At 34.1% G+C, this 24,863-nt stretch overlaps 4 protein-coding genes across 6 annotated transcripts; 3 read left to right on the top strand and 1 right to left on the bottom strand.

Annotated features, from left to right (window-relative positions):
• Positions 1-1,060: 1,060 nt before the first annotated feature.
• LOC9302274 (2-methoxy-6-polyprenyl-1,4-benzoquinol methylase, mitochondrial) lies at positions 1,061-3,701 on the bottom strand. 2 transcript variants are annotated; one of them, XM_021015957.1, is made up of 9 exons: positions 3,593-3,701; positions 3,124-3,262; positions 2,818-2,944; positions 2,657-2,718; positions 2,395-2,550; positions 2,146-2,290; positions 1,980-2,051; positions 1,781-1,889; positions 1,061-1,338 (listed from the first exon to the last, which is right to left on the bottom strand). In XM_021015957.1, exons 2-9 carry the CDS (start codon positions 3,215-3,217, stop codon positions 1,237-1,239), a joined length of 867 nt encoding a protein of 288 aa, XP_020871616.1. In that variant the 5' UTR covers positions 3,218-3,262; positions 3,593-3,701; the 3' UTR covers positions 1,061-1,236. The 2 variants fall into 2 exon arrangements, with proteins under 2 accessions (XP_020871616.1, XP_020871617.1); XM_021015958.1 differs by lacking the exon at positions 3,593-3,701 and adding an exon at positions 3,455-3,576.
• A 215-nt stretch (positions 3,702-3,916) lies between these two features.
• On the top strand, positions 3,917-10,606 carry LOC9300587 (villin-5). 2 transcript variants are annotated; one of them, XM_021031405.1, is made up of 24 exons: positions 3,917-4,169; positions 5,046-5,162; positions 5,263-5,362; positions 5,453-5,521; positions 5,612-5,848; positions 5,938-6,115; positions 6,201-6,333; positions 6,432-6,594; positions 6,685-6,832; positions 6,951-7,054; positions 7,154-7,309; positions 7,432-7,500; positions 7,584-7,652; positions 7,746-7,883; positions 7,968-8,096; positions 8,190-8,337; positions 8,478-8,488; positions 8,587-8,727; positions 8,814-8,939; positions 9,032-9,097; positions 9,178-9,523; positions 9,635-9,822; positions 9,911-10,082; positions 10,285-10,606. In XM_021031405.1, exons 2-23 carry the CDS (start codon positions 5,107-5,109, stop codon positions 10,022-10,024), a joined length of 2,889 nt encoding a protein of 962 aa, XP_020887064.1. In that variant the 5' UTR covers positions 3,917-4,169; positions 5,046-5,106; the 3' UTR covers positions 10,025-10,082; positions 10,285-10,606. The 2 variants fall into 2 exon arrangements, with proteins under 2 accessions (XP_020887064.1, XP_020887075.1); XM_021031416.1 differs by lacking the exon at positions 3,917-4,169 and adding an exon at positions 4,320-4,523.
• Positions 10,607-10,726: 120 nt separating this feature from the next.
• LOC9300588 (putative glucose-6-phosphate 1-epimerase) lies at positions 10,727-13,641 on the top strand. The gene is made up of 9 exons (XM_002864466.2): positions 10,727-10,987; positions 11,336-11,410; positions 11,891-11,947; positions 12,028-12,188; positions 12,314-12,454; positions 12,551-12,653; positions 12,800-12,899; positions 12,986-13,242; positions 13,434-13,641. The coding sequence occupies exons 1-8, from the start codon at positions 10,895-10,897 to the stop codon at positions 13,192-13,194; spliced, it is 939 nt and encodes a 312-aa protein (XP_002864512.1). The 5' UTR covers positions 10,727-10,894; the 3' UTR covers positions 13,195-13,242; positions 13,434-13,641.
• A 7,410-nt stretch (positions 13,642-21,051) lies between these two features.
• LOC9300590 (ras guanine nucleotide exchange factor Q) lies at positions 21,052-24,836 on the top strand. The gene is made up of 3 exons (XM_002864468.2): positions 21,052-21,487; positions 23,309-23,562; positions 24,176-24,836. Exons 2-3 carry the CDS (start codon positions 23,311-23,313, stop codon positions 24,647-24,649), a joined length of 726 nt encoding a protein of 241 aa, XP_002864514.1. The 5' UTR covers positions 21,052-21,487; positions 23,309-23,310; the 3' UTR covers positions 24,650-24,836.
• The last annotated feature ends 27 nt before the right edge of the window (positions 24,837-24,863 follow it).

Below are 24,863 nucleotides of genomic sequence, written 5' to 3' on the forward strand. Positions count from 1 at the left end.
GCCTAATACAAAGCCCATTAAAAGCTTCTTTTTTTAATTGGTTGTGTTATAGTAGTAACTCAAAACATGCATGCCACTAGGCCTGGCACAAGTACTCGTTACTCGGTTGATACTCGCTACTCGGCTCATACTCGCCTTGAAAAAACAAGTATCCGGTGTTGTCAAGGCAAGTACCAAGTAGTATAATTCCATTACTTGCAAGTAAGGATCAAGTATCAAGTATCATAATTTTTTTTGATAACTTGGCTCGTTACTCGCCCCGTTTCGATACTCGCCCCGTTACTCGCTCCGCTACTCGTCCCGTTTTGTATTACAAGATACTTCATGATTTTCAAGTTTTGTTTTAAAGCGTAATACACTAATAGTAACATTTGTTATGTTGGTTTTATTTATATGGAAAAAAAAAAGAATCAAGAAGACAAGAACTCAAGAAGGAAGATAGAGACAAGATTTCAATTTGAACCAAGTTGTTTTAAAATGCTTATTTTTTGGAACTTTCAATGTGTTGTGATTCTAGGATGTTTTGCGATTTTACGATGTTTAAAATTCTGAATGTTTTATAATACATATGAGATTGGTTTTTTATTTAAATGAAATGTTCAAGACTTCAAGATTTAAGTAACAAGTACTTGCAAGTAACAAGCCAAGTCAAGTTACCTTGCAAGTAACAAGCCGGGTCAAGTTACTTGCAAGTAACAAAATTTTGGACGAATACTTGTTCTAGCAAGTACTTGCTCAAACGAGTCGAGTATCAAGCCGAACTTTCAATTACTTGTACGGGCCAAGGCGAGTCACAAGTACTTGAAAAATAGCAAGTACTTGCCTTGTGCCCAGGCCTACATGCCACACTTGATTTTGATGAGGATGGTGAAAAAGCAATAGAGACCAACCACAGCTAATATTGGTCGGCTTATCGTTGCTGGCTTGCTGCTAATAACCTTTGTGTCAGTTTTGTAACCTAATAACCTTGGCCACTCTTTGAGGGTCTTTCACGGCTTGCATAAGAGCTTAATTGTTACTCTCAAAGTATCTTCAAACTCAAAATTGTTTAAACATGTTATTGCCAATAAGAGTAAATATTTTATTTAATCATACGATTAAAATCAACAAAATTTCATCAAAAGTGGAGGGGAATCAACAGTTATGTAGTAAGTTCGCTCTTAAGCAGAGCCTTATTACCTACCAACTTTTACAGTTTGGGTTTTGAAACAGCAGAAGCAAAAGTTAAGAACAAAGTCAGAGCTTTATGGCAGAGTGAATGGCGACAACTCCACCAACAAGGTTCTCGTACTCCACCTTCTCAAATCCTGCGTCTGCTATCATCGATGCAAATCGCTCCTGCGCTCATTTCATACATCTAGTGATTACAAAACATGCTTTAAACTAAAAAACGTCTTATAGACCAGACATCACCTGATCACACACGATGCTCTTATAATCATAGCTATCATAACTTAAAGCTTATCTTTTTACAGGAATCTAACACAGCCTTTAGCAAGTTCTTACTAATGGTATTGAATAAGCCCACAACTTTAAAAACTTAAAAGTTATCTTCTTACATGAATCTAACACAACCTTAACTAAAGATTTGATCATGAAATGTTATCACTAATGTTCTTGAAGAAACCAACAAGTTAAAACATCATATGATATGATGACTACACCATTTTTATACAAAATTTCCAAACCGTGCAGCAAAATTATGAAAACTAAGCTAAAAGTTGTGTGTATTGTATACCATATTTTCAAGAAAGGTTACAAAAATGTTGAATGTTTGAACCTGAGGGGGAAACCGACGAACGCTCTCAACCAAGTACTGATAGGATTCCCTGTCCCCGGCGATTAGTTCCCCTAAGTTTGGAATGACCTGGAAAGAATACAAATCGTATCTGCAACACAAGAAACAAAGTGAGATTATCAAAGAAACAAAAAAGACTTCGGTACTTACTTCCACAACATATCTAATCATCTAAACTTACAGATTTTTGAAAATCGGAATTTCTACATGGCTGAGCTCGAGGCACAAGAATCTTCCTCCCCGTTTTAGTACCCTAACAGTGTGAAGAGTTTCATAAGATTATACATAAACGCTGTAACAAGAAAATATACCCCAATAGAGAGGGTGGAAGTATTTGTAGTAGGTACCTATAAGCCTCTGCGAGAGCCTTTTCAATGTGTGTGACATTCCTTATTCCAAATGCAATGGTGTATCCATCCATTGAATTGTCATCGAAACTCAAGGCCTCTGCATCTCCTTCAACCCATACGAGTGATTTGTTATCTCTTAAACCTATGCAAGAAAAGGAAGCCTGAGCTCACACATACAAATATCAAAATATAGGGGAATAAAAGAGGATTCAAATTTGTTGCACAAATAAACATCAGATGTTTCACCTCGCTCAGCAGCTCGTTGTTTCCCAACGTTTAACATGTTAGGATTAATGTCACATACATATATCTGAGTCTCTTCAAGAGAAGCCTCATCAACTTTCTGCAATGCTCTTCGTTTGACACTGTAAACAGCATCATAGATCCTAAACGCAACATCACCTGCATATTACAACCAATATATATATGACAACGAGTACATTTTTCAATTATGTATGGATTTGAGATCAGAGACAGCAAAACTACATGTTTAATTGTATCGACTAACCTGTTCCACCGGCCACATCAAGATGCTTCATCCCTGCAAATGGACTTAGCTTCCCAACGAGTCTGGCATCACAAAAACCACCAAAAAAAGTCAATTTCAAAATTAAAAAAAAAAAAAAGGCATTCATAACACTTTGTGATCAAACTATCACCGAGACTAACCTTTCCTTCCATAGCCTGTGCAAGCCACCACTCATGACATCATTCATAATATCATAACTCGAAGCTACATTGGTGAATACATTACCAACCAATTTGCTTTTCTCTTCTTCCTTTACTTCTTGAAACCCTGAAATTAAAACATCAAAGTTCAATTCACACAGTAGAAACTCAAGAGAAATCATAATCTAGAAAAAAAAAAGCATTTCGTATAGCATGAAACATATGATCTTGAATTGAAAATCATCCACAAAAATACAAAATAACCAAATCTAGAGAGAAAAAGGAAAGGTTTTTTAAGAGTGTTACCAAAACTTGTGGCATGAGAATGAAGCGAAGCAACAAAGGAACGATGATTCAAAATTCTGCTCCCGAGCCTCCTGCTTACTGATCGTAATGCCATAGCTCTTAATAGAAATTACAGTCTGTCTCACTCCAAATTTTATTCCTACAAACAATTTTAAATGATGAGACCAATTCACATACAAAAGATGAAAACAGAGAAGGAAAAAAGGTTCAAAGTTGCTCAACTGTCAGAAAAAAAAAAATCTTTATTTGAGATTCAAAGTTTTTATATACTACATGAATCATGAAACTGAAGAAGAAGCTCTCGAGCTGTTCAATGAATGCACCGACTCACCGGAAAGAAAAGTGAAACCCTAATTTGAAATCTACCCTTTCAAATTAAGCTCGAGAAAGAAAAGTTCGGAATTAACGAAAGCTATATAACAATGAAATAGTATAATTTAAGAAAAGGATCCAAATTTCGTCGACTCACAGCTCGGAGATCGAGTGTTGTATAAGTATTTGTTCTTGCAGGACACGTCGGTGCCGGGAACCGACCAAAAAGTTTGACGGAGGAAGAAGAAGGAACGGTGAGTTTGTTATGGTTCTCATGAAACAGAGTATGGATTGGGCTTCTATGAATAATTGGGCTTTTTTATTCAGTACTAAAAAGGCCGATTATGTTATGGTCCGGTTCTTGTTAATTTCGGGTTGGTTTTCTTAACCGATAAATTGAATTGAATTTAGAGTGGGTCCAATTTAAAAACTGATCGGGTAAAGTAGAAATTATGATGATCGGATAAAATTCTGATCAGATAACATAAACAAACCCTAGTTCGATTTTTCGAGAGAGAAAAAAATCTATCAGTCGAGTGAAATTGGCAGAATCGATTCTGGTTTTTAAAATGAGAGTGAGTGAGACTCGGATTCCACTGCCGCGAAAACCGCCATTCAAGGCTACGGTTATGGCCGGAATTGTTTGGTTCCGCGACGGAGAAAGACGAAATCGTAGGAGGATAGATGAAAGAGAAGTAAGCTCACCTGCAACTGCGGCGGAGGTTATTTGTGCGGTGAGGAGACGAACTCGTTAGTGCATTTTGTTAATTGAGCTGACGATTAATTATTTTGTTAATTTTAACTTAATCAAAAGAGAAATAACTATTGTGATTAGACATTTTCATTTGATTTAATTTTAACTCAAAAAGATTGGGATTAAACATTTATTAATTATCTTCTTCTGTCTTCTTTTTTTCCCGTTTTTTTCGAAGTGTAAACCTGAAATAGCGGGAAGTCTTCATTACCACAAAGTTCGTTTTTTATTTTCTCGGATCATCACATTTTTCTTTTCCTTTTTTTCCCAAGAGAATTTTACAACTATGAACGCAGCATTATACGTTATTATTCTTGACAAAAATCTGTAAAAGGTATTTCCTTTGTTCCTGGTTTCAAACGAAATGCTAATTCATAATCCCATTATTATGTATCAGCTTCATGCATGTGTTCTTTTTTCTCCGATTGTTTTCTCAGAAAACTTTGTTTGCATATCTGTGATTTCTCGCCTGTCTCTGATTCTTCCCATTAGAGCTTACATGTGCATTTGCCTCAAAACAATTTTTTTTTCTGTTACCAATCTGGTTTGAATCTACTTGTTCATATTGAATTATCCTAACGTGTTTGTGGGAATTTTCGTTCTGGCTGTTGTCTGGCGAATCTCCTCTGTTCTTGTCTGAAATTCGCATCCTTTTTTGAGGATCAGAATTTATCTTTTATGTTCGTGTGCACAATTCAAGAGAACTCTCCTTCTGTTTCAAGTACATTGTGTATATTAGAATATCTTGTGTGCTTTTTTTTATGTTTCTTTTAGAAACTCTGCATTTACAACGTCCTCCTTAGTGTGAAATTCTCTGGAAAACGTGTCAATTGATACTCGTTAATTATCTTTGCAGGTTTGGTTTGTTTCTTCAAATTTAAGAAGCTAGGGAGAGTTTAAGCTTTGCAAAAACCAGAATGACGTTTTCCATGAGAGATTTAGATCAGGCTCTTCAAGGAGCTGGCCAGAAATCGTAACCTTCTCTCACTTTTGATTGTTTTTATTGTAGTCCTTGTTCTATTTCTTTTGATTCATCAATCCAGGACTTTATCTTTTGCTAATTGTTTACACAGCGGGATTGAAATATGGCGCATCGAGAACTTCAAACCTGTCACTGTTCCAAAAGAGTCTCATGGTAGATTTTTCACCGGGGATTCCTATATAGTCTTAAAGGTCAGTAGTTTTTCTTGTTTTCTCTTTCGTTTAGTGATATATAGCTCTTAATAGGGTCTTAAACCTTCTTATCTAACTATCTCATGCCAGACCACAGCGTCAAGAAGCGGTTCCTTGCATCACGATATTCACTACTGGCTTGGTAAAGATTCCAGCCAGGTACAGTCTCTTCATATTTTCGTTATTTGTTTTCTTTTTATGTATATTCTTCAACAAATAAGAACAATGATGTTGTGTTGATGAAAACAGGATGAAGCAGGTGCAGTAGCCGTTATGACAGTTGAATTAGATTCAGCGTTAGGTGGGCGTGCTGTTCAGTACCGAGAAGTACAGGGTCATGAAACAGAGAAGTTTCTTTCCTACTTCAAACCTTGCATAATACCTCAAGAAGGTGGAGTTGCTTCCGGGTTCAACCATGTAAAACCCGAGGAGCATCAGACGCGTCTGTATATCTGCAAAGGCAAACATGTCGTCCGTGTTAAAGAGGCAAGTCAATTAGCATGTCATGAAATGTCTTTTCTCTTAACTGGTCCTTTATGTTTCATCTTGGTTTGCATTGATTTTCTCATTCACAGGTTCCGTTTGTTCGATCGACTCTCAACCACGAAGACGTTTTCATTCTTGATACAGAGTCTAAAATTTTTCAATTCAATGGTTCCAAATCGAGTATTCAAGAAAGAGCAAAAGCTCTTGAGGTTGTTCAGTACATTAAAGACACTTACCATGATGGAAAATGCGATATCGCAGCTGTTGGTAAGTGAAAACTAACCCGTACAAAACAATGGAGGCTAAGATTATACCAACTATATTGAGTTTAACGGCTTTCCGTTTGTTGTAGAGGATGGGAGGATGATGGCTGATGCTGAAGCTGGAGAGTTTTGGGGCTTGTTTGGTGGGTTTGCTCCTCTTCCTAAGAAACCAGCAGTCAATGATGACGAAACCGCTGAATCTGATGGGATCAAACTCTTCAGGTAGAACACCTTTGACTCCAACAGAGTTTCCCTAATAATTGACTAGTTACTGCAGCAGATGATTATGTTCTGACTTGAGACATGTTTGGTCTTTCAAGTGTCGATAAGGGAAAGACAGATGCCGTAGAGGCTGAGTCTTTGACGAAAGAACTTCTGGACACTAACAAATGTTATATTCTCGATTGCGGTCTTGAATTGTTCGTTTGGAAGGGAAGAAATACTTCAATCGACCAAAGAAAGAACGCAACTGAAGCTGCAGAAGTAAATTTCTTCTCATGCACTGTAACAAAAGTCTTGTTTTGATGTGTTTCGTTATGTTCACTGTCATATTATTAATATTCGTTTTGTCAGGAATTTTTCCGCTCGTCTGAACCGCAAAAATCAAACCTGGTCAGTGTGATGGAAGGGTATGAAACAGTGATGTTCCGATCTAAGTTTGATTCATGGCCGGCTTCAAGTACCATAGCTGAACCCCAGCAAGGCAGAGGCAAAGTCGCAGGTTAAGTATACTGATACTATCCACATTGATCATTGCTGAAAGTTTTAGACTTTCAATTATGAGATACTTATTCTCTCTTTGTTCTTATAAGTATACTGATACTATCCACATTGATCAGCTCTTTTGCAGCGGCAAGGAGTTAACGTTCAAGGCCTGGTTAAGACTTCTTCTTCTTCTAAAGACGAACCGAAGCCATACATTGACGGTACAGGAAATCTCCAGGTAGTGACTATGTCTTTGTTGATACCATCAATGATGTATCTGAATAAGTGAACATAACCAATACATAGTGCTTTGATTGCGAACTATGAAATTTTGCAGGTCTGGCGAATCAATTGTGAAGAAAAGATCCTTCTCGAGGCAGCAGAGCAATCAAAGTTCTATAGCGGTGATTGTTATATATTCCAATACTCATATCCAGGAGAAGACAGAGAGGAACATCTAGTGGGTACTTGGTTTGGCAAGCAAAGCGTCGAGGTAAATTTCTTCACATAAAGTATAATTATAAATATAACTTCTTACTCTCTATATGTTCTCTTTCTTTTTTTCTTTTTTTTTTGGCACTCTCTATATGTTCTCATTGATGATGATTTATATAGGAAGACAGAACATCCGCTCTTTCCATGGCAAACAAGATGGTTGAATCCATGAAGTTTATGCCGGCTCAGGTACTTCTTCCTGTTGTTTCTGTTATAGATGCTAAGGTCGACTTAAATTGTGGATATAACTTTATTAGTCTTATTCCATGCAGGCTCGCATTTACGAGGGAAAAGAGCCAATTCAGTTTTTTGTGATCATGCAAAGCTTCATCACATTTAAGGTATAATATTTAACTTTTTTGTACAGATATCTTTTTGGTAGATTTGAGGCAATCTTTATCACAAACTCTACAAAATTGTTATCTTTTTCTCAGGGTGGTCTAAGTGAGGCTTTCAAAAAGTACATAGCAGAAAACGAAATCCCTGATACTACTTATGAAGCAGAAGGTGTTGCGTTGTTTCGGGTTCAAGGTTCTGGACCCGAGAACATGCAAGCCATACAGATAGAAGCAGTATGTGTATTATAAACCATAATCAAACAGCTTTTTTGTTCAACAGTTTATATTGGTAATTAAATTATTATCTGGTTCCAACAGGTTTCCACAGGACTAAATTCTTCACACTGTTATATATTACACGGTGATTCTACTGTTTTCACTTGGTGTGGCAATCTGACTTCCTCGGATGATCAAGAACTTATGGAAAGAATGTTGGATTTGATTAGGGTAATCTGTTAATGAGCTTTGTTTTTGCATTTCGGAAGTTACCTCTCAATTCTCACATATGGTTCTGATTCTCGGTTTCTTTGTTATGTACAGCCAAATGAACCCACTAAGGCACAAAAGGAAGGTTCAGAGTCTGAACATTTTTGGGAATTATTAGGAGGCAAATCAGAATATCCGAGCCAAAAGATCAAAAAGGATGGAGAGAGTGATCCTCATCTCTTCTCTTGCACATTTACAAACGGTAAAACCATTTTGCCACATCTGTTCCCTGGATTTGCACTTCAACTTTTCTCATTCTAATAACTGTTCTGAACTTTTATTTGATGGTTTTTGCTGGTTTGGTCATCCGGTGATACTCTGTGAATGTTGCTATCTTACCAGAAAATCTGAAGGTAGGGTATGGAATTAATTGTCATAAGCCACATTCATGTTATGATCCCACCTCTCGGGTTCTAAATTAAGACTTTTCTTCCTGTCTATTCCCATATAGGTTACAGAGATCTTCAGCTTCACTCAAGATGATTTGATGACTGAAGATATCTTCATACTTGATTGTCACACTGAAATCTTTGTCTGGGTGGGACAACAAGTTGACCCAAAGAAGAAACCTCAAGTTTTAGCCATTGGAGAGGTACTTAACGATCCATTCATCTAGATTAACTAACTAAACTGCAAACTGTTCTTATAACTACTCTGCTGCATTGTCTTCCTCAACAGAATTTTCTCAAGCACGATTTCCTCCTAGAGAATCTAGCAAGTGAAACACCAATATATATTGTAACAGAGGGCAATGAACCTCCATTTTTCACTCGGTTCTTCACCTGGGACTCTTCTAAATCTGGAGTTTGACTTCTCTCTCTCTCTCTCCACACTTGCTTTTGAAAATCACATCTCAGAATCTAACACGTACTAAGCGATAAAACTGCTTCTTGCAGATGCACGGAAACTCTTTCCAGAGAAAGCTTGCGATCCTGACAAATAAAGGAAAGCCGCTTCTAGATGTAAAAGCTTGAACTCATTTTGTTTTTTGTGTAAAATCAATCTCGATTCTGTCTTGATCTTGTGTCCTTTTTTTGCTCAGAAACCTAAAAGGAGAGTCCCTGCATACAGCAGCAGGTCCACAGTTCCAGACAAGTCGCAGCCTCGGTCCAGAAGTATGACCTTTAGTCCAGACAGGGCCCGCGTGAGGGGACGGTCACCAGCTTTCAACGCACTTGCAGCAAACTTTGAGAAACTAAATATAAGAAACCAATCAACTCCACCACCTATGGTTAGTCCAATGGTCCGGAAGCTTTACCCGAAATCTCATGCCCCAGACCTCTCAAAGATAGCTCCTAAATCCGCGGCTATAGCTGCCCGTACGGCGCTTTTCGAAAAATCTCCTCCTACTTCTCAAGAACCACCTACTAGCCCCAGTTCTTCAGAAGGTCTGCAGCAAAAACAAAGCTTCACTTTGAACCCCAAACTATATTTAATTTGGTGAATAAAGTTTTTTATCTTGAGCTTACCATTTTTTGATCATTTTTGATGTATGAAAGCTACAAACCAAGCAGAAGCACCAAAATCGACATCAGAGACGAACGAGGAAGAAGCAATGAGCAGCATTCATGAAGATTCAAAAGAAGAAGAAGCAGAAGAAGATAGCAGCCTCCCTACTTTCCCATATGAGCGCCTCAAAACCGACTCAGAGGATCCTGCTTCAGATATCGACCTCACAAGAAGAGAGGTCAGATTCTTCAAAACTGTCAACACATATTATATAAAATTCGTTTATTAAGTTTGTGTTTCATGAGATCAGCTTGGTTTTTTTGCAGGCATACATGACTTCATCAGAGTTCAAAGAGAAGTTTGAGATGACAAAGAATGAGTTCTATAAACTGCCTAAATGGAAACAAAACAAGCTGAAAATGTCTGTTAATCTCTTCTGAACGACAATCTTCTTTCAAGAACTCAGTCTTCTTCTTCTTCATCTTAACCCAAAAACCCGTAAGTTTTTCGCCTTTTCCTCTGGTTTGTTTTCATCACTTTGGTGCAATCTTAACACCTACTGATAAGCGAGGAGATCCGCTTCAATTGATAACTCAGATTCTTGATCATGTTTGATGCAATGATTATCTATAGAGTATTTTGTAGACCAAATTTAACATAGAGACTATCTTATTGATCTTTCTTTCTATTGCTTTTGCAGTTCAAGAAAACACAAAGAGGGCATCATACACTTATTATTGTGAGCTGCCTACATATAAATAATCAAGCACATCAATTTTTCAAAACTCATATATTTCTCTATATTTAATCATTAACATATTCAAAATTTCTAAAATGATACTTAGGATTTGTTTAATTTGTTTGTTTTGTGATCTCACATAATATGTCTGGCTGTGAGATTCTTTTTGTTCCTGGCCTTAAAATTCTCTAATTGCTTTAATATTATTGAAGAACCAATGTAAATTAAATCTTATCTTTATCATGTTATATATATTCTATGGTCGTCGGTAATCTTTCATTAATCCATAATTTTATTTCTCTTATCACTTTATGATTATAATAAATAAACCTTTGTCATTCAAAAAGTCTGTGACAGATAAAAACAAAAACAAAATATCAGACTATAAAAAAAAATCTCGAACAAAAACGGCAAAAAAAAAGTAGCAGCTACATTTTTCCTCTTTTTGCAGTGAAGAAAAAAGGAAAAAAAAAAAGTGAGTGAGAGAAGAAGAAGAGTAGAAACGACGATATATACGGAGAATCTCAGGATTTCGATCCTGTTTTTGTTTTTTCTACTTTCAATACTCTCCATGGCGACGGAGCGTCATCATTTTGAGCTCGCTAAAGGCATCAATGGCCTTGATAAGATCGTCCTTCGCGAGTCTCGCGGCCGCTCTGCCGAGGTATTTCTTCCCGCGGCTCTATCTCTTTGTAAATTGTTTGATCTGAGATTTAGATCAATTTTCATTGGAGATCGATTTTGTAGTATGATTTGTGAATCTCTTAGATCCTTGGGTTTTAGCTCTAGTGTAATTGAGTTCGGTATTTGCTTATTCGTTTTTGTTAATGGAAGAATCGGATCTACGCGTTTGTATTACTGAATCTTTGATGAAGAATCTGTTGATGTTTTCTCAGAGGTGAATTTTGATTTTTTTGAATAATTGATCATCTAATGAAGTGTGAGCTTTCTGCAAATTTATTGATCTCCATCTTTGTTTTTGTTTAATTTTAGTCATCGTGAACTAATGCAGGTATACTTGTATGGAAGTCATGTGACTTCTTGGAAGAATGAGAATGGAGAAGAGTTACTTCACCTCAGTAGCAAGGTACTCCAGATCTATACCATCTTTCCATTTTATTCAATATTGAGTTTCTTGTTGACGAAACGGGACATTTGGTTCATCATTAGTGTTTCCAACTTCGTTAGAGATTATATGGTACCTTAACAAGTTCAAATTAATGCGAAATATCTATGTATCTCATGTTGTTTCTCTGGTTGATTATGTCTCGATAAGGCAAAAGTGTATTTATCGTTTATCTAGAATGATTGGCTTACCGAAGTTGATGAAAGATTTGGGAAAATCTTTGCCTAAGTTTTGCTATTTACATTGATCATTATGAAAACTGAAAGGGTCTTCTCTTCATTTTTAGCTTAATTTCCTAAAGAAGCATGTGAAAGAATAGACAACATTTTGCGTTGAAGTCTAAAAATTTGCTTATACTAGAATTGTCTTTCTTGCCCGGTTATGAGTGTGTATGAGATACAAACAACAGAGAACTGAAACCATGTGTTATGAATTGTGCAGGCCATATTCAAGCCCCCGAAACCAATACGTGGAGGGATTCCCCTATGCTTTCCACAAGTACGTTATTATATTTCTTCCTTTGTTTGTTCCATTTTACAGTTCATTATGCTCATGAAAGTATGTTTTTGTATGTGCAGTTCAGTAACTTTGGTACACTTGAATCACATGGCTTTGCTAGAAATAGGATCTGGGAGGTTGAGGCTAACCCACCTCCGTTGCCATTAAATTCTTGTTCTAGTGCTTTTGTTGACCTGATCCTAAGGCCAACTGAAGAAGATCTGAAAATCTGGCCTCACAAGTAAGATTCTTCAAAACTCGCTCTGTATATTTTCTCAGAACATTATGCTCGTATTTAAGTATAATTATCTTACAGAGAAGAACCACAGATTTAAAGCATTACTAACTTTCATCTCGGTGTGTCAGTTTTGAGTTCAGGCTGAGGGTAGCCTTGGGGACCGAAGGAGAATTAACTCTGACATCTCGTATCAGGAACACGAATTCTGATGGAAAGCCATTTACATTCACATTTGCTTATCATACCTATTTCTCTGTCTCAGACATCAAGTAAATCTCATTGCATACATTTATTTACTTCTTTTTCAAGAAGATTTGGAATATAAATAAAGATTTTGTAATATCCATTTGTTTTCATGTGTTCAGTGAAGTACGGGTTGAAGGATTGGAAACGTTGGATTATCTTGACAACTTAAAGAACAGAGAACGTTTTACCGAACAGGGCGACGCAATAACTTTTGAATCTGAAGTAAGTTTTCTATTCTTTTTTTTTTTTTTTTTTTTTTGTACACCAAGTAAGTTTTCTATTCTAAACTCTCCTTTTTCTGAAATATCTCTTTTATCTAGTATCATCATCACTCATAACAAACACTTGTTACTTGGTGAAAAAAATAGGTTGACAAGATTTATCTAAGCACGCCTACAAAGATTGCTATTTTGGACCATGAGAAAAAGAGGACTTTCGTTATTCGCAAGGACGGGCTTGCTGATGCTGGTAAGACTAGAAACCATGTCTTTCGTATTGAGATCAGAATCTGAGTTTTTTTAATATGACTGAATGATTTGATAATCATCTTTCAGTGGTGTGGAATCCTTGGGATAAGAAATCAAAGACGATCTCTGACTTGGGAGATGAAGACTATAAGCAAATGCTATGTGTGGAAGCTGCGGCTATAGAGAGACCGATCACATTGAAACCTGGTGAAGAATGGAAAGGAAGACTCGAACTCTCTGCGGTTCCTTCTAGTTACTCCAGTGGACAGCTTGACCCCAAGAAAGTCCTTGAGTGACTCCTTCAAACTTAAAAAATATCATCTTTCTCTTCTCTTTAATTGCAGGTAACTTCATTTACTCTTTGCCATTTAGATTCTTCTTGAGAACTTTTGTGTGTGTGTATTGGTAACTTTTTATTTATTTAGAACTTGTCATTTGCTATGAGAAAATATTTTCACTTTTTCGTATTTTATATATTAGTATTAAGATTTTGCCAATACCGTAGTGTTAATAAAGCTACATTTTGTTTGTGCAGGGAAACGAGTGAAGGAGGGCTTAAAGAGATCATCAGATATACTATTTAAAGAAACTGAGATTGAATAAAATTGTTGCTTCTTAGCTCTCTTTGTAACCACAGAGACAATAACATTTGCGAACTGCAAACCAATCATGCCTGGTCTAGCATTTGTCTGGTCGAGTCCAAAAGGAATTACAACTTTTAAAATTTGTAGGTTAAACTTAAACGCTTACAACGTCTGCTCGTGACTAAATAAAATAAAATGTTTATAAACCTTGAAAAGGATAAAATTTAAACATTAGTATATTAAACTAGGCAAAAAGAAAATATTAACAAAGGAAGTGAACTCTGACTCAAGGACTAGTCCTTTTAACATCTCAAAATCTGATCAGGATCTAAGAATCCATGATTTTTCGGATCTTACCTTGAGTATGATAATAGTTATAAGTGATGTCTCTGTCCTGAGTTGATACATCCACTTTGTTTAAATGACAACAAATGAGCATTAACTTCAAAATTAGCATTAAAATAAGATTGATATTGTGTAGTTACAAACGTTAATGGTTTGATATGGACATCAATAATTGAAGTGCCATAATAATTGATATAAGTAAACTACTAACTCGAGATCAAGTACAAGATCAAAAGGACGATAATAGACCAACGTGGGATATTTACAATTTACATCTAACAAAGATGCTACTACTGTTCTGTGAAAACGAAAATTCATTAAAAATAAAATAAGGCATTTTTTTGGATCCACACAAGATTACATCTGGCTCGAACATCAAGAGATTCCCTAACTTTTGCATTAAATATATTGAATAATAATAATTAATGGTGTTTTGTCGTTAATGCTTTTCATTGGTTACAAAGTCATATTCTGAATCCGATTCATTGTATGTGGGAGCTGAACTGGTCCTTAGTTGGAGTATTATAAGAAAATAAAGATACAAATTTAGAAAATAAAGAATCACATCCATAGTACTCATCTATAATTACTATCCACATTTGGTTAATTTGTCTTTAAGATCAAAATGGGATGAAAGTGTCGGTTTTTGACTAGTAAAATTAGAAAATAACATAATCTTTAAAAGAAACATATCATGTAACTATATAAATAAAATAAATATAGTTTAATTGCCATAGTTTCCGTTCAAAATTGTATTTTCACTGAATTATGTTATTATTGTTGTAGGATCACCATATTACTGGATATCAAATAATCTTTTTAAGTTTTTATTTTTTAAAAAATTGTAATTTCAAGTTCGACTGTACTATATATATATATATAAATAAAGAAGCATAAATAATCAACGAAAGCAGAAAGTATCCAGTAGCTAGTGAAGATAAGCTAAAGCTAATCTAATAGTCGAGTGACAAGTGGAGAAACTGCATTTGACGAAATAACCCACATGACGAAGCCCCACTTTAATGTCCAGGTCTCCGACACGTGTCTTATAGGACCCACAAATCGCTTGAGAAAACCTTAATGATGTCGTAATTATCTGAGTTTTTATTTATTTATTTTATTTCACCTAAAAAAGTGTTTTTTAATTTTATTTTACCTCAAATTGTTTAGCTTTTTTGTTAACTTCAGTGAATATGACAACTTTCGGTCCGATCTTCTTACTTTTTCGACAATAATCTTCGGCGATCTTATTAATACCACAATTTATTGGTGAAATACATTAATCTAAAATAATAACACGAGTGTAGTGATAGAGTGTTAACTGACACGTAACACAGTTCAATTTCTTTGCATACAAATTCGTTGCATGTTGCGTTATTTGGATTTTGAGCTTTTGTGTGGTATATATATCTAACATGTACACAAATTTGCTAGAAATTATTGTCATTTCAAGATACTCAAGAATTTTATACATTCTTAAGATTAGTCGTTGCTAGTTCTGGATTTTAGTTTGTGAGGAATCGATGACCGGACATCCAATGACCAATGCTAATAAAATTAAACCGCATTTAATTTATTTCTTTTTACAGATAAAAAGATACAAGATTATAGCGTATATTTTTAATATAATTATTCTAATCATAATTCATAAGTTCGTAATGTAAATAATATGCAAGAAAAAGAAAATAATGTGGATGTGTCATGTGTGTATAGTCACTATAGTAGTGGGGTACGAATAGGACCCAGAGTGTACGTTAGAAAGGCTACAACGCGTGCTTACTCTTTTTCTTATTATTATTACAAAATTTCATCCCAAATCTATCTATCTCTTTGCTTCCACGTGCCGTCACTTCACTTTTTACATCTTTAGACCATACACAATGATATAATCTTTGGTTGAATGTGAGTAATATAAAAAGAGAAAAAATAAAAGGGTTGTGTAGAAATTGTATATTGGGTATAAGTTTACATTTGGGTGTGAGTTTACACTTGGGTATGAGTATTAAAATAAAGAGAAATATTACACACTCTCTATCTCTCTCTATCTCTCTTTCTCTTTTTTTTCTCTCTCTTTAATTATAATAATAAAAAATTATTCACACCCATACTCACACATATGCCATTATGTATGCTCTTATGTAATTATTTTTTTTTCATTATTCCAATAATAATATCATAATATGACCAAATCACCACTTGTTTTTACCGTTGATACTTTGGTGATAAGTTTCATGAAAATATGGATCATTATTCGCATAATAGGGTTTTAGTTAGGAGAATCATAAAGTCATTATGTGATCCAAATATCTTTACTTTTCAGAAAAACGGTCTATTTCCCCCCCGAGAAGTATCACATCATAACAGATAGAGCCCAATCTTTGACTCCGGTCCTAATGTCCCTGAAATGGAAGTTCAACACCTAAATGTCCCCGAATCGAAAGTTCAACACTTGAATGTCCCCGAATCGAAAGTTCGAGAGCTAATACCACACATAGATGGGTTTAATCGGTTTATTGTATTCAAAAACGATTTACGAACCAACTAAACCTAATTATAACCCGAGTAAACCAGATTTTTGCCCAATTACGACCCGATTTACTCTCTAAAACCGAAATCCCCAAACGAAACCCTAAAATAAAAAATCCTCAAATCAAAAAGAAAGAACCCTAGAGAGAAATTGCGATTTTGTTGCTCTAATCTGCTGCTCAAACTCCATCAACAGTCTACTCTTGTCATCACCACTTAGTTCCAAAGATGAGACATAAATTTTGGTTGATGAAATCAATGGGGTCTTCGATATTGATAAGCTTTGATTAGTCTCTCTTCTTCTCCATGATGATTTCTAAGATTGGTGAGATTAACCAAACGATCTGGGATGCAAGTATTCATAGTCTTTCCTCATCCTTAGTTCAGTTTCTTAATCGCTTCTTTGTAACTTCAAATTCGATTGATTTTCTGTAAATTCACTCATTATTGACAATTGCTTTTGTGTAACTTCAAATTGGGGTTTTTTTATCGTGAATTCGTGATTATATAAGTTCTCTTCAAACTCTGTTTTTTATATGGATTCGATGTGGTGAAGATGAATACACTGAACATGGATGGGAAGAAGAAGAAGAAGAGTAAAGTGAAAAGATCTAGCTTTGTTGAGGAAGAAGATGATAACAAGTATCATCATTGGCTTGATCGCAAGGAGAAGAGGGAAATCGGCGGTTATGGTGAAGGTAAAGGTCGTGGTGGTGGTGTAAGAGCTGATTCTTCGACGAGGATTGGTGTTGGGGCAACGGCGGCGGGAACGACGAAGTTTCCATGGAGCAACATGAGATTTGTTGGTTTATGAGCAGATTATTATGAAATTATTGATTTGTATTTCTTTAGCTATCAAATTATGATTGTGTTGTTGAATTATTGAAGAACTTTGATAATTATTGGGGTTTGAAATCGAAATTGGGGATTTGGAATTTAGGGTTCTAAATTTGGGGATTGTGAGGTTTTGAAATCGAATCTGGGAAATATGAATTCGAGACTGGGTCGGGTTACAGGATATAATCGGATATTTAATCGGTTTGGTTTTGGGAATACATGGTTTGGTCTCGGGTTTACAGCTAAAACCGACGATACCCAGATTCGGGGACATTTAAGTGTTGAACTTTCGATTCGGGGACATTTAGGTGTTGAACTTCCATTTCAGGGACATTAGGACCGGGGTCAAAGATTGTGTTCTATCTGTTATGATGCGATACTTCTAGGGGGAAAATAGACCGTTTTTCCTTACTTTTCAATTTTAAAAAAAGAGATCAGAGAGAACTTTATATAATTAATATAAATAAGGTAGATCCAAATACATTTTTCGTGTGCTACTTTATGTTTTAAGATTTTCAAATATTTGAATGATTTATACGTTTGAATTATTTAATTGTCTAGGTATATAACAACAAAAAAAAAAAAATGTTATTCATATTACGACCAAACAAATTTGTTATTCATATATAATGCACCCATGTCTTTTGTTATTGGTCCGTTCTTTTAATATTGTCTAATATGCGGCGGACAAAACTGATTTGATTTTCTCTGATTCATTCTTTCTTCATTATATTTCACGTAAATACAATCAAAAGTTGTTAGGTAAAGGCGTAAAGCTATATAAAATGTGTTATTTATTATTTTTTTTTTTATAATTTTTTTTTTTGATAACTCGGGTGTCCGGCCCTTCTGAGGTAGAACCGACTAGTGTGGGACCCACATGCGTCATCTGCCCTAGGGTACCCCACTTCCCGGGAAGCTGGCGATTCCCTCATGTAAATCTGCTAGTGGCCGTGCCTCGAACCTTGGTGGCGGAAGTCACAGCCGTGACCCCTTTTCCACTAGGCCACAAAGCCCGGTTAAAATGTGTTATTTAACGAACCAAAATGCTAAAAAGGAGGTGCTAAAATAATATAGGAGTAATTAAATATAGGGTATAAATAAAAACATTTATCTCAAACGCATACTCTCTCCGTTTTACAAAGAGTGTCGTTTTAAAGTTTTATTTTTGTTTTACAAAGAGTGTCGTTTTGTATTTTGAATACAAAATTTTGAGTAAAAATCCAATTTTAACCTTATTTCCTTTAATATATTAATAAGAGAGATAATTTTGTTTAGTATATTAATAAGGGTATAATAGAAATTTTAATAGTTATCTTAATATGTGTGTAAAAATGTAGAATGAGACTCTTTGTGAAACAGAAAGAGTATTAAAATATCTACGTACGAAACATTGTAAGTATATATGGATTTATATGACTATATATATACACACAGAGAATCAACAGACAATAATTCATGTGATGTACTACTATTCGAAATTTAGTTGTTGACCTGCAGATTCAAACTTTGGAACTCTAAAAAAATCTGATTTTATTAATCTAAGCCAATAAAAGCAATTATCGTGTCGGTAATTACTGCTAAGTACTTGTACTTGATATCATATCATGTTTGGTTTTGAGCTTAGAATATAATTAATTATGCTAAATGACTCTTTCTCGTTTCCTTGTTGCTTCTCGTTTCACATGGCTCCGCCTAATCCAGCCAGCTCTTTTTCTCTACAATAATTAGACTAAATTGTCTTTTCTTACAATTACAAATTTATTAACATACGCATGCATCCGCGGAAGGAATCATTTCATTTTTCTATTACAAAAATATTGACCGCAGATCAAATGATCAATACTATATAGTTTTCTTGATTTTTTGAATTGTTTAATATTAATATACACTAATCTTTTTGGGATCTGGATTTAAGCTAAGGACGGTAATAGCAAACCACGATTGATGATATGTGTTTCTTAATGCACCGGCAATTAGTTCAAAGATTGGTTAGATCTATGAACTCTAAAATAAAATATTAGTGTATACTTCACTTATCCGGTTGCTGCTATTATTTAGATTCACTAAAAACATATTAGCATCGTTACTGTTTTACCGATAGATACGTAGAACTTGAGAGTTGAGACAAAATATAATAAGCTCTTTTGTTACAACAAATTGGTACGTACGTACCTTATGATGAATTTATGATCGAGGTTTTTAATGATATAAATGATACTAGAAGACTTTTTGAATCAAGACTAAGATTTTCTGTCTATACATGTTACACTGGTGAACTATATATACATATGATACAATTATCTCTAAGTGATTAGTGAAATTAAAGAGTAATATAGTCACAATTAAGTATATTAGTTCAAGTATAATTATGATAAGTCGGTGCGTAATCGAAGCCCCATGTTAGCACGAGATTTCTTTGAGAGGAGAAAACGAAACAAGTAGAAGACAAGCAACGTTAAAGTATAGAAATATATCTTTTAATTATTATAAAACTTAAAATGCCACTTAAATCATGTGCTGATAATTTCTTTTAGAGGGTTGTTTAATTTGGAATCTTATGAACAAACTTAAATTCTATTTCTTGGGTTTAGTTATGGATCCTCTTAGTCATTGGCCGTGATATTATTATTTAGCTGATGCATAATAATTTGTAGATCACTATTAGGTAATCTAAGGGTTCATCGTTTAACGGTCTTGAATTGTATAGTTCATCGGTCTTGAATTGTAGCATTACGTGCATATTTTTGTGGAAGCAAAATTTACTACCAACCTAAACGTGGTGTTATCACCAATTCAAATTTTAATAACGTCAAAAGTCTTAACTGAAATAAAATTACCTTTCACGATTTTTATTGGCATGTCAGGTAAATCCATTTCGTCACTAGACTAGATATATGAATCTAGGTTTTAGAAATCTCCGAAATCATCAACCATATAATTTTATTTCCATCAAATATATACATGAAAGTATCCATACCATATATATGCAAGTTACAAGAAAAAACGCAAGACGAAAAAAAGGAAAATTGAATAATTGTTATTCGGTCTATAAAACTGCTAACAAATGATATACTATAAGAGGATCTATCTCATTAAACTTGGTGTCAGATAAAAATGATAGTCATGGGATTGTTGGGTATGGTTGGATAATCATAATACCAGTACGGATGTTGATGATGGAGAATATATACGTTTTAATATACAAAATTACAAATTGATAAAAGAATATATAGAAAGGGGAATCATTTGAATTTCTAAAAATAATACAGGAAACAAAAACGCCATTATATTGTTACACACACAAAAGATAGAAGCTTTGTCTTCAATTGGTTGTTGATATAATATCTAATTTATTTTGATTTTTTATATGGTTACATGCATATCTTGATCATGTCCAGTGAGGACTTGTCTGGAATATATTGGCTTAAAAATCACATTTTCTGAATTATTTTATTGTTCATCATTTGTCCAAATCCTCTTGATCTTCTCAATTTATATTATATCAGCACATCCAATTATTCCAGACCCCCACTTATATATAAACTATGATATATACATAATATACAGAATCTACTTTCATAAGACTTAGGATTCTATGATTTATCAGTAACACTTAATATATGTAAATTCTTGGACAAATTAATTTAGCCATCTTTTGAGTTAAACTACAACATGTTAAAAACTTTTCTTTAACTATTTCATATAGTGGCATTTATATTAATGAAAAAAAAAAAACATCTTTTCAGAGAATAAAGGACTCTCAAGTAAGGGATTAAAATATTACAAACTAGTAAATCCATAATATAAAAATAGCTATTGTTTTGTCTGTCTGTTAGAGAGAGAACAATTAGATGGACATAAAAAGCTTTTTCCTTGCCTCCTTCCTTCACAAATATCACAGCCTGTCAAAATTAGCCTTTGAAAACTATTTTAACTTCCATCACTATATATTATTTTTTATTAATCCTTATTTAATTTAAGCATTTCCTTAGCTGTGATTGTGAATTCCCATTATCCCTCTCTCCTTCTCTTTCCTTCTCTCTGTATATCTCTCTAGCTATCTCTTCTTCCACACAGCTTTAGAGTCGTAATATTTGATTGTTGACAAAACAAATCCTATAGTAATCTCTCAGCTTTTGGGTTATGCTTGGACCAAATTGGTAAAAAAGCATATGGTAAGGTAAGTGTGCGTCTTGAAGAGTTTCTCTTAAGTGAGTTTTGTGGCATGAGCATAGAACATGTGATCAATGAGCTTCTTTGGAGAAAATCACAGCTTGGCCACTCCTCTTTTCAGGTAATTTTTATATTTTTTTGGACGGTAATTTTAAAATATATCTATCATATTCATTATTCATATGCATATATCGAAAGGATTGTTATATATGTCCATAAACAGATTCCGGTCCGGATATTGCTGGTGCTTTCTATTTATATAGATATACTTTCTCTATATATATATTTGTGTGTGTGTCTAAGAAAAAAAAAAACTCATGGGTTTTCTTTTTTTCAGTTAATTGAAATTTCAGTACCTCAAGAGTATAGCTAGAATAATTTTTTGATAGCGAAATAGATATTTTGTTTAGAAATATACACACAAATAAATAAATAAAAAAATCGCTATCTTTTAACCAATTTGTTGTCCTTGTCTTATCCTATTGGGTATCTAATTTGGTTTTATACAATTATAGATACATAGACATGATCTTATCATGTCTTTGTGTACTTGCGAGCGTGTGTATAATAGATACGTAAGTACACATGTGTCCCAATATATTTATTTATTTATTTATATGATTTTTGTGTAGACAACTTTTAAAACAAAATTAGGAAACAAGTATAAGTGGAAATTTAGGTGACATAGTCCTCTTCGCATGAATGCGAAAACATAATGAACGATGTGACCAATTTAAATACAATATGTATTATTCCAGTTTTAATAGAAAAGAAACTTAGGTGAGACAGTCTTCCTCGCATGATCATCAATTTACACTAAATAGTAAAAATTCTTATTTGTTGACTTTAAATCGACTGCTCGACTAGTGTTTGTTGTTACTTTTTTCCATGTCTCTATCTATATTTTGTTAATCATTCTCATATTTTTTATCAAACAAAAAAAAAGAAAAAAAAAATCATTCTCATATTCTAAGTCATGCTTATCCGTAGAAAAGGAAAAACAAAAATTGACAATTAGCTCTTTTCTTTCCTTCGTCCTTTGACAACCTTCACCACATATTTTATATATTTCTTGCAATTTTACAACTCGAATCATTCTATTTTGAAATTTAGTTGTGAAAATGATATTATTGTACTATACCGCATCAATTATTTCACTGATTTGAAAACAAAATATTATTTCCCGAATCGCTTACTATTTCTCACGTCGATGATAATATATATTTTACTATAAAACAAAAGATAATTTAGATATTTTGCATTGGATATGAAAGTAGGTAAATTCGAATAAAAAAAAAGTTTTGTAATGTTATCTTATTGGTAAGACAGGCCGTGTCTAGCTAGCTAGTGTCATGGTGGCTCTACTTAGATTCTCTAATTAGTATTCAGCTCGGTTGAGTCTATTACTTGTTCAATGTTTATACTATATTTAAACTAACGTTTTGAATTTTTCTTTGCAGTGACTAAAAAAAGTAAATTCAATTAAAAGAAATAAACAGAAATTAGCTTGGTCATATACGCATATATAACTGAAAATAGTAAATCTTCCACCTGTATAATTACTAACAATTAAAAAAAAAAAAAAAAAAATCCAACAATTTGTGGTCTTACTTTTCTATCCATTGATTTAGTGATCGGAAAGACATTTTGATTCGGTTTAGAAGAAAATACTTGGCTTTAAGACAAAACACCATGAGAGAGAATCTAATCAAATTCAAAAGTGTGTCCCACTAGTCAAGCTTCTTTTGTCTATAAACCCTTCACTTCACGAACTAGTGGCTTCTGACGATTACTCCATCAATATCATAATCACATGTATACACACACACACACACACACACAACACTCACTCAAATATACAATTTAAGTAGAGTTAGGGTTTTTAATGTGTTTTATCACTCATCAAATGGTTATGAACTATATATATGACTCTACGTTTCAGGCATGGGAACAAAGATCATTGAGCGAATTACAACAAACCCACGTGGATTAAAGAGTGTTGATCATAGTGGATTCATCAGATTTGTTGTTAATGGTCGACAAGAATCGTCAAAGGAGACGTTGACAGACGAGAAAGAGGAGGAAGAAGAAGAAGGGGTTTTTATTTTAAGGTCAATGGATAGGTTTCTTGAAAAACAAAATGCTGAATCCATCAGAAGTACAATGCAAGCCCAAGAAGATATTTTTAAGCAACAGGTACGTTATACTTGCATATCGTTATCTGGATTTGGTCTTTCAATCCAGTTTCATGTTTGGTTTTGGCTCAGATTTTTGTTTTTATTTTTCTCTTCTTTGGTTGAAAGTAACCAAACTAAAAAGGCAAATCTAGTATCAATGGATCAGCTTTGAATGATCCATTCTATTTATTAATGTAATTTGAAAGATTTAGAATTATGTTTTGTTTTGAGTCTAGCTAATTTCCTTTTTTAGTTTAAATCAGCTTTAGCTTTTTGGTTTTTGAAAAGGATGATCAGATTTAATGAGTTTTTGAATCGGTTTTCTTTTACTTTAGTTTAGATTCGTGGACCGATTCAGGTTATAATCCATAGCAAATACCTTTAAATTGAAAATAATGGTATTGATATAAATACTTAACTTAGATTTATATTTGAGTTTATGTTTCTTATCCTTTCTGGTCCAATTAAGATTATCTTCATTAAAACGTAAAATAATTTTAAAAAGTATCGGATTAGTTTTTCATTCCTTTTTTCAGCTTGGTTTGGATTGGACCAATTCGGTTTTTTCACATCGAACATAACATTTTGAACTTGTGAAGATAACCATGGATATAACAAAGTGATAATCGCAGGTACGAGAGCTACATAGAGTATATAATACACAGAAAATGATGATGAATCAACTCAAACATAGAAGACAATATTGGACTGTTAACAACAAAGACCAAACCGGTTCACGAGAGAGGACCGGAAGTTGTTCAGGCATAGACCTCGAAAATGTGGTTAGAGCAACACAAACGACGACGGATCATATCGAAGAGAGCGAACTCGAATTGACATTGAGCATTGGGTTGTCTTCTTCATCTACTACTATGACCACAACGACGAACAAGGACATGGACTATTCATCAACAACGTCGATGAGATCATCATCGGATAATTGTAATAATCAGAGCAATAATAATAACAATAACAGTAATAATAACCAAGAAAGTAGCGGACCAAACACGCCTATGAGCAGCTCAAGTACGACGTCGTTGGATCGAGAGAAGAAGAGACCTCATTGGCTCTTTCAAGGACTTAGTATTAACCGAACCTCTTCTTGATTTTTGTTAATTCACTGACTCTTTCTTTTTTCTTCTTCTTGATTTTTCTTTTTGTTTCTGATTTATCATTATTATTAATTATTTACTAGATTTACTGATTTCACTTTTAGGTCTAATTATTCTTCTTCGTTACTGAACTGATAAACCATTGACAAAATAATCCATTTAGTGTTTTGTTTTCTTTTCATTAATTTGCTTTTGGAGCTCAATGAGG

The sequence above is a fragment of the Arabidopsis lyrata genome (assembly GCF_000004255.2).
Source record: "Arabidopsis lyrata subsp. lyrata unplaced genomic scaffold ARALYscaffold_8, whole genome shotgun sequence".
NCBI lineage: Eukaryota > Viridiplantae > Streptophyta > Magnoliopsida > Brassicales > Brassicaceae > Arabidopsis > Arabidopsis lyrata.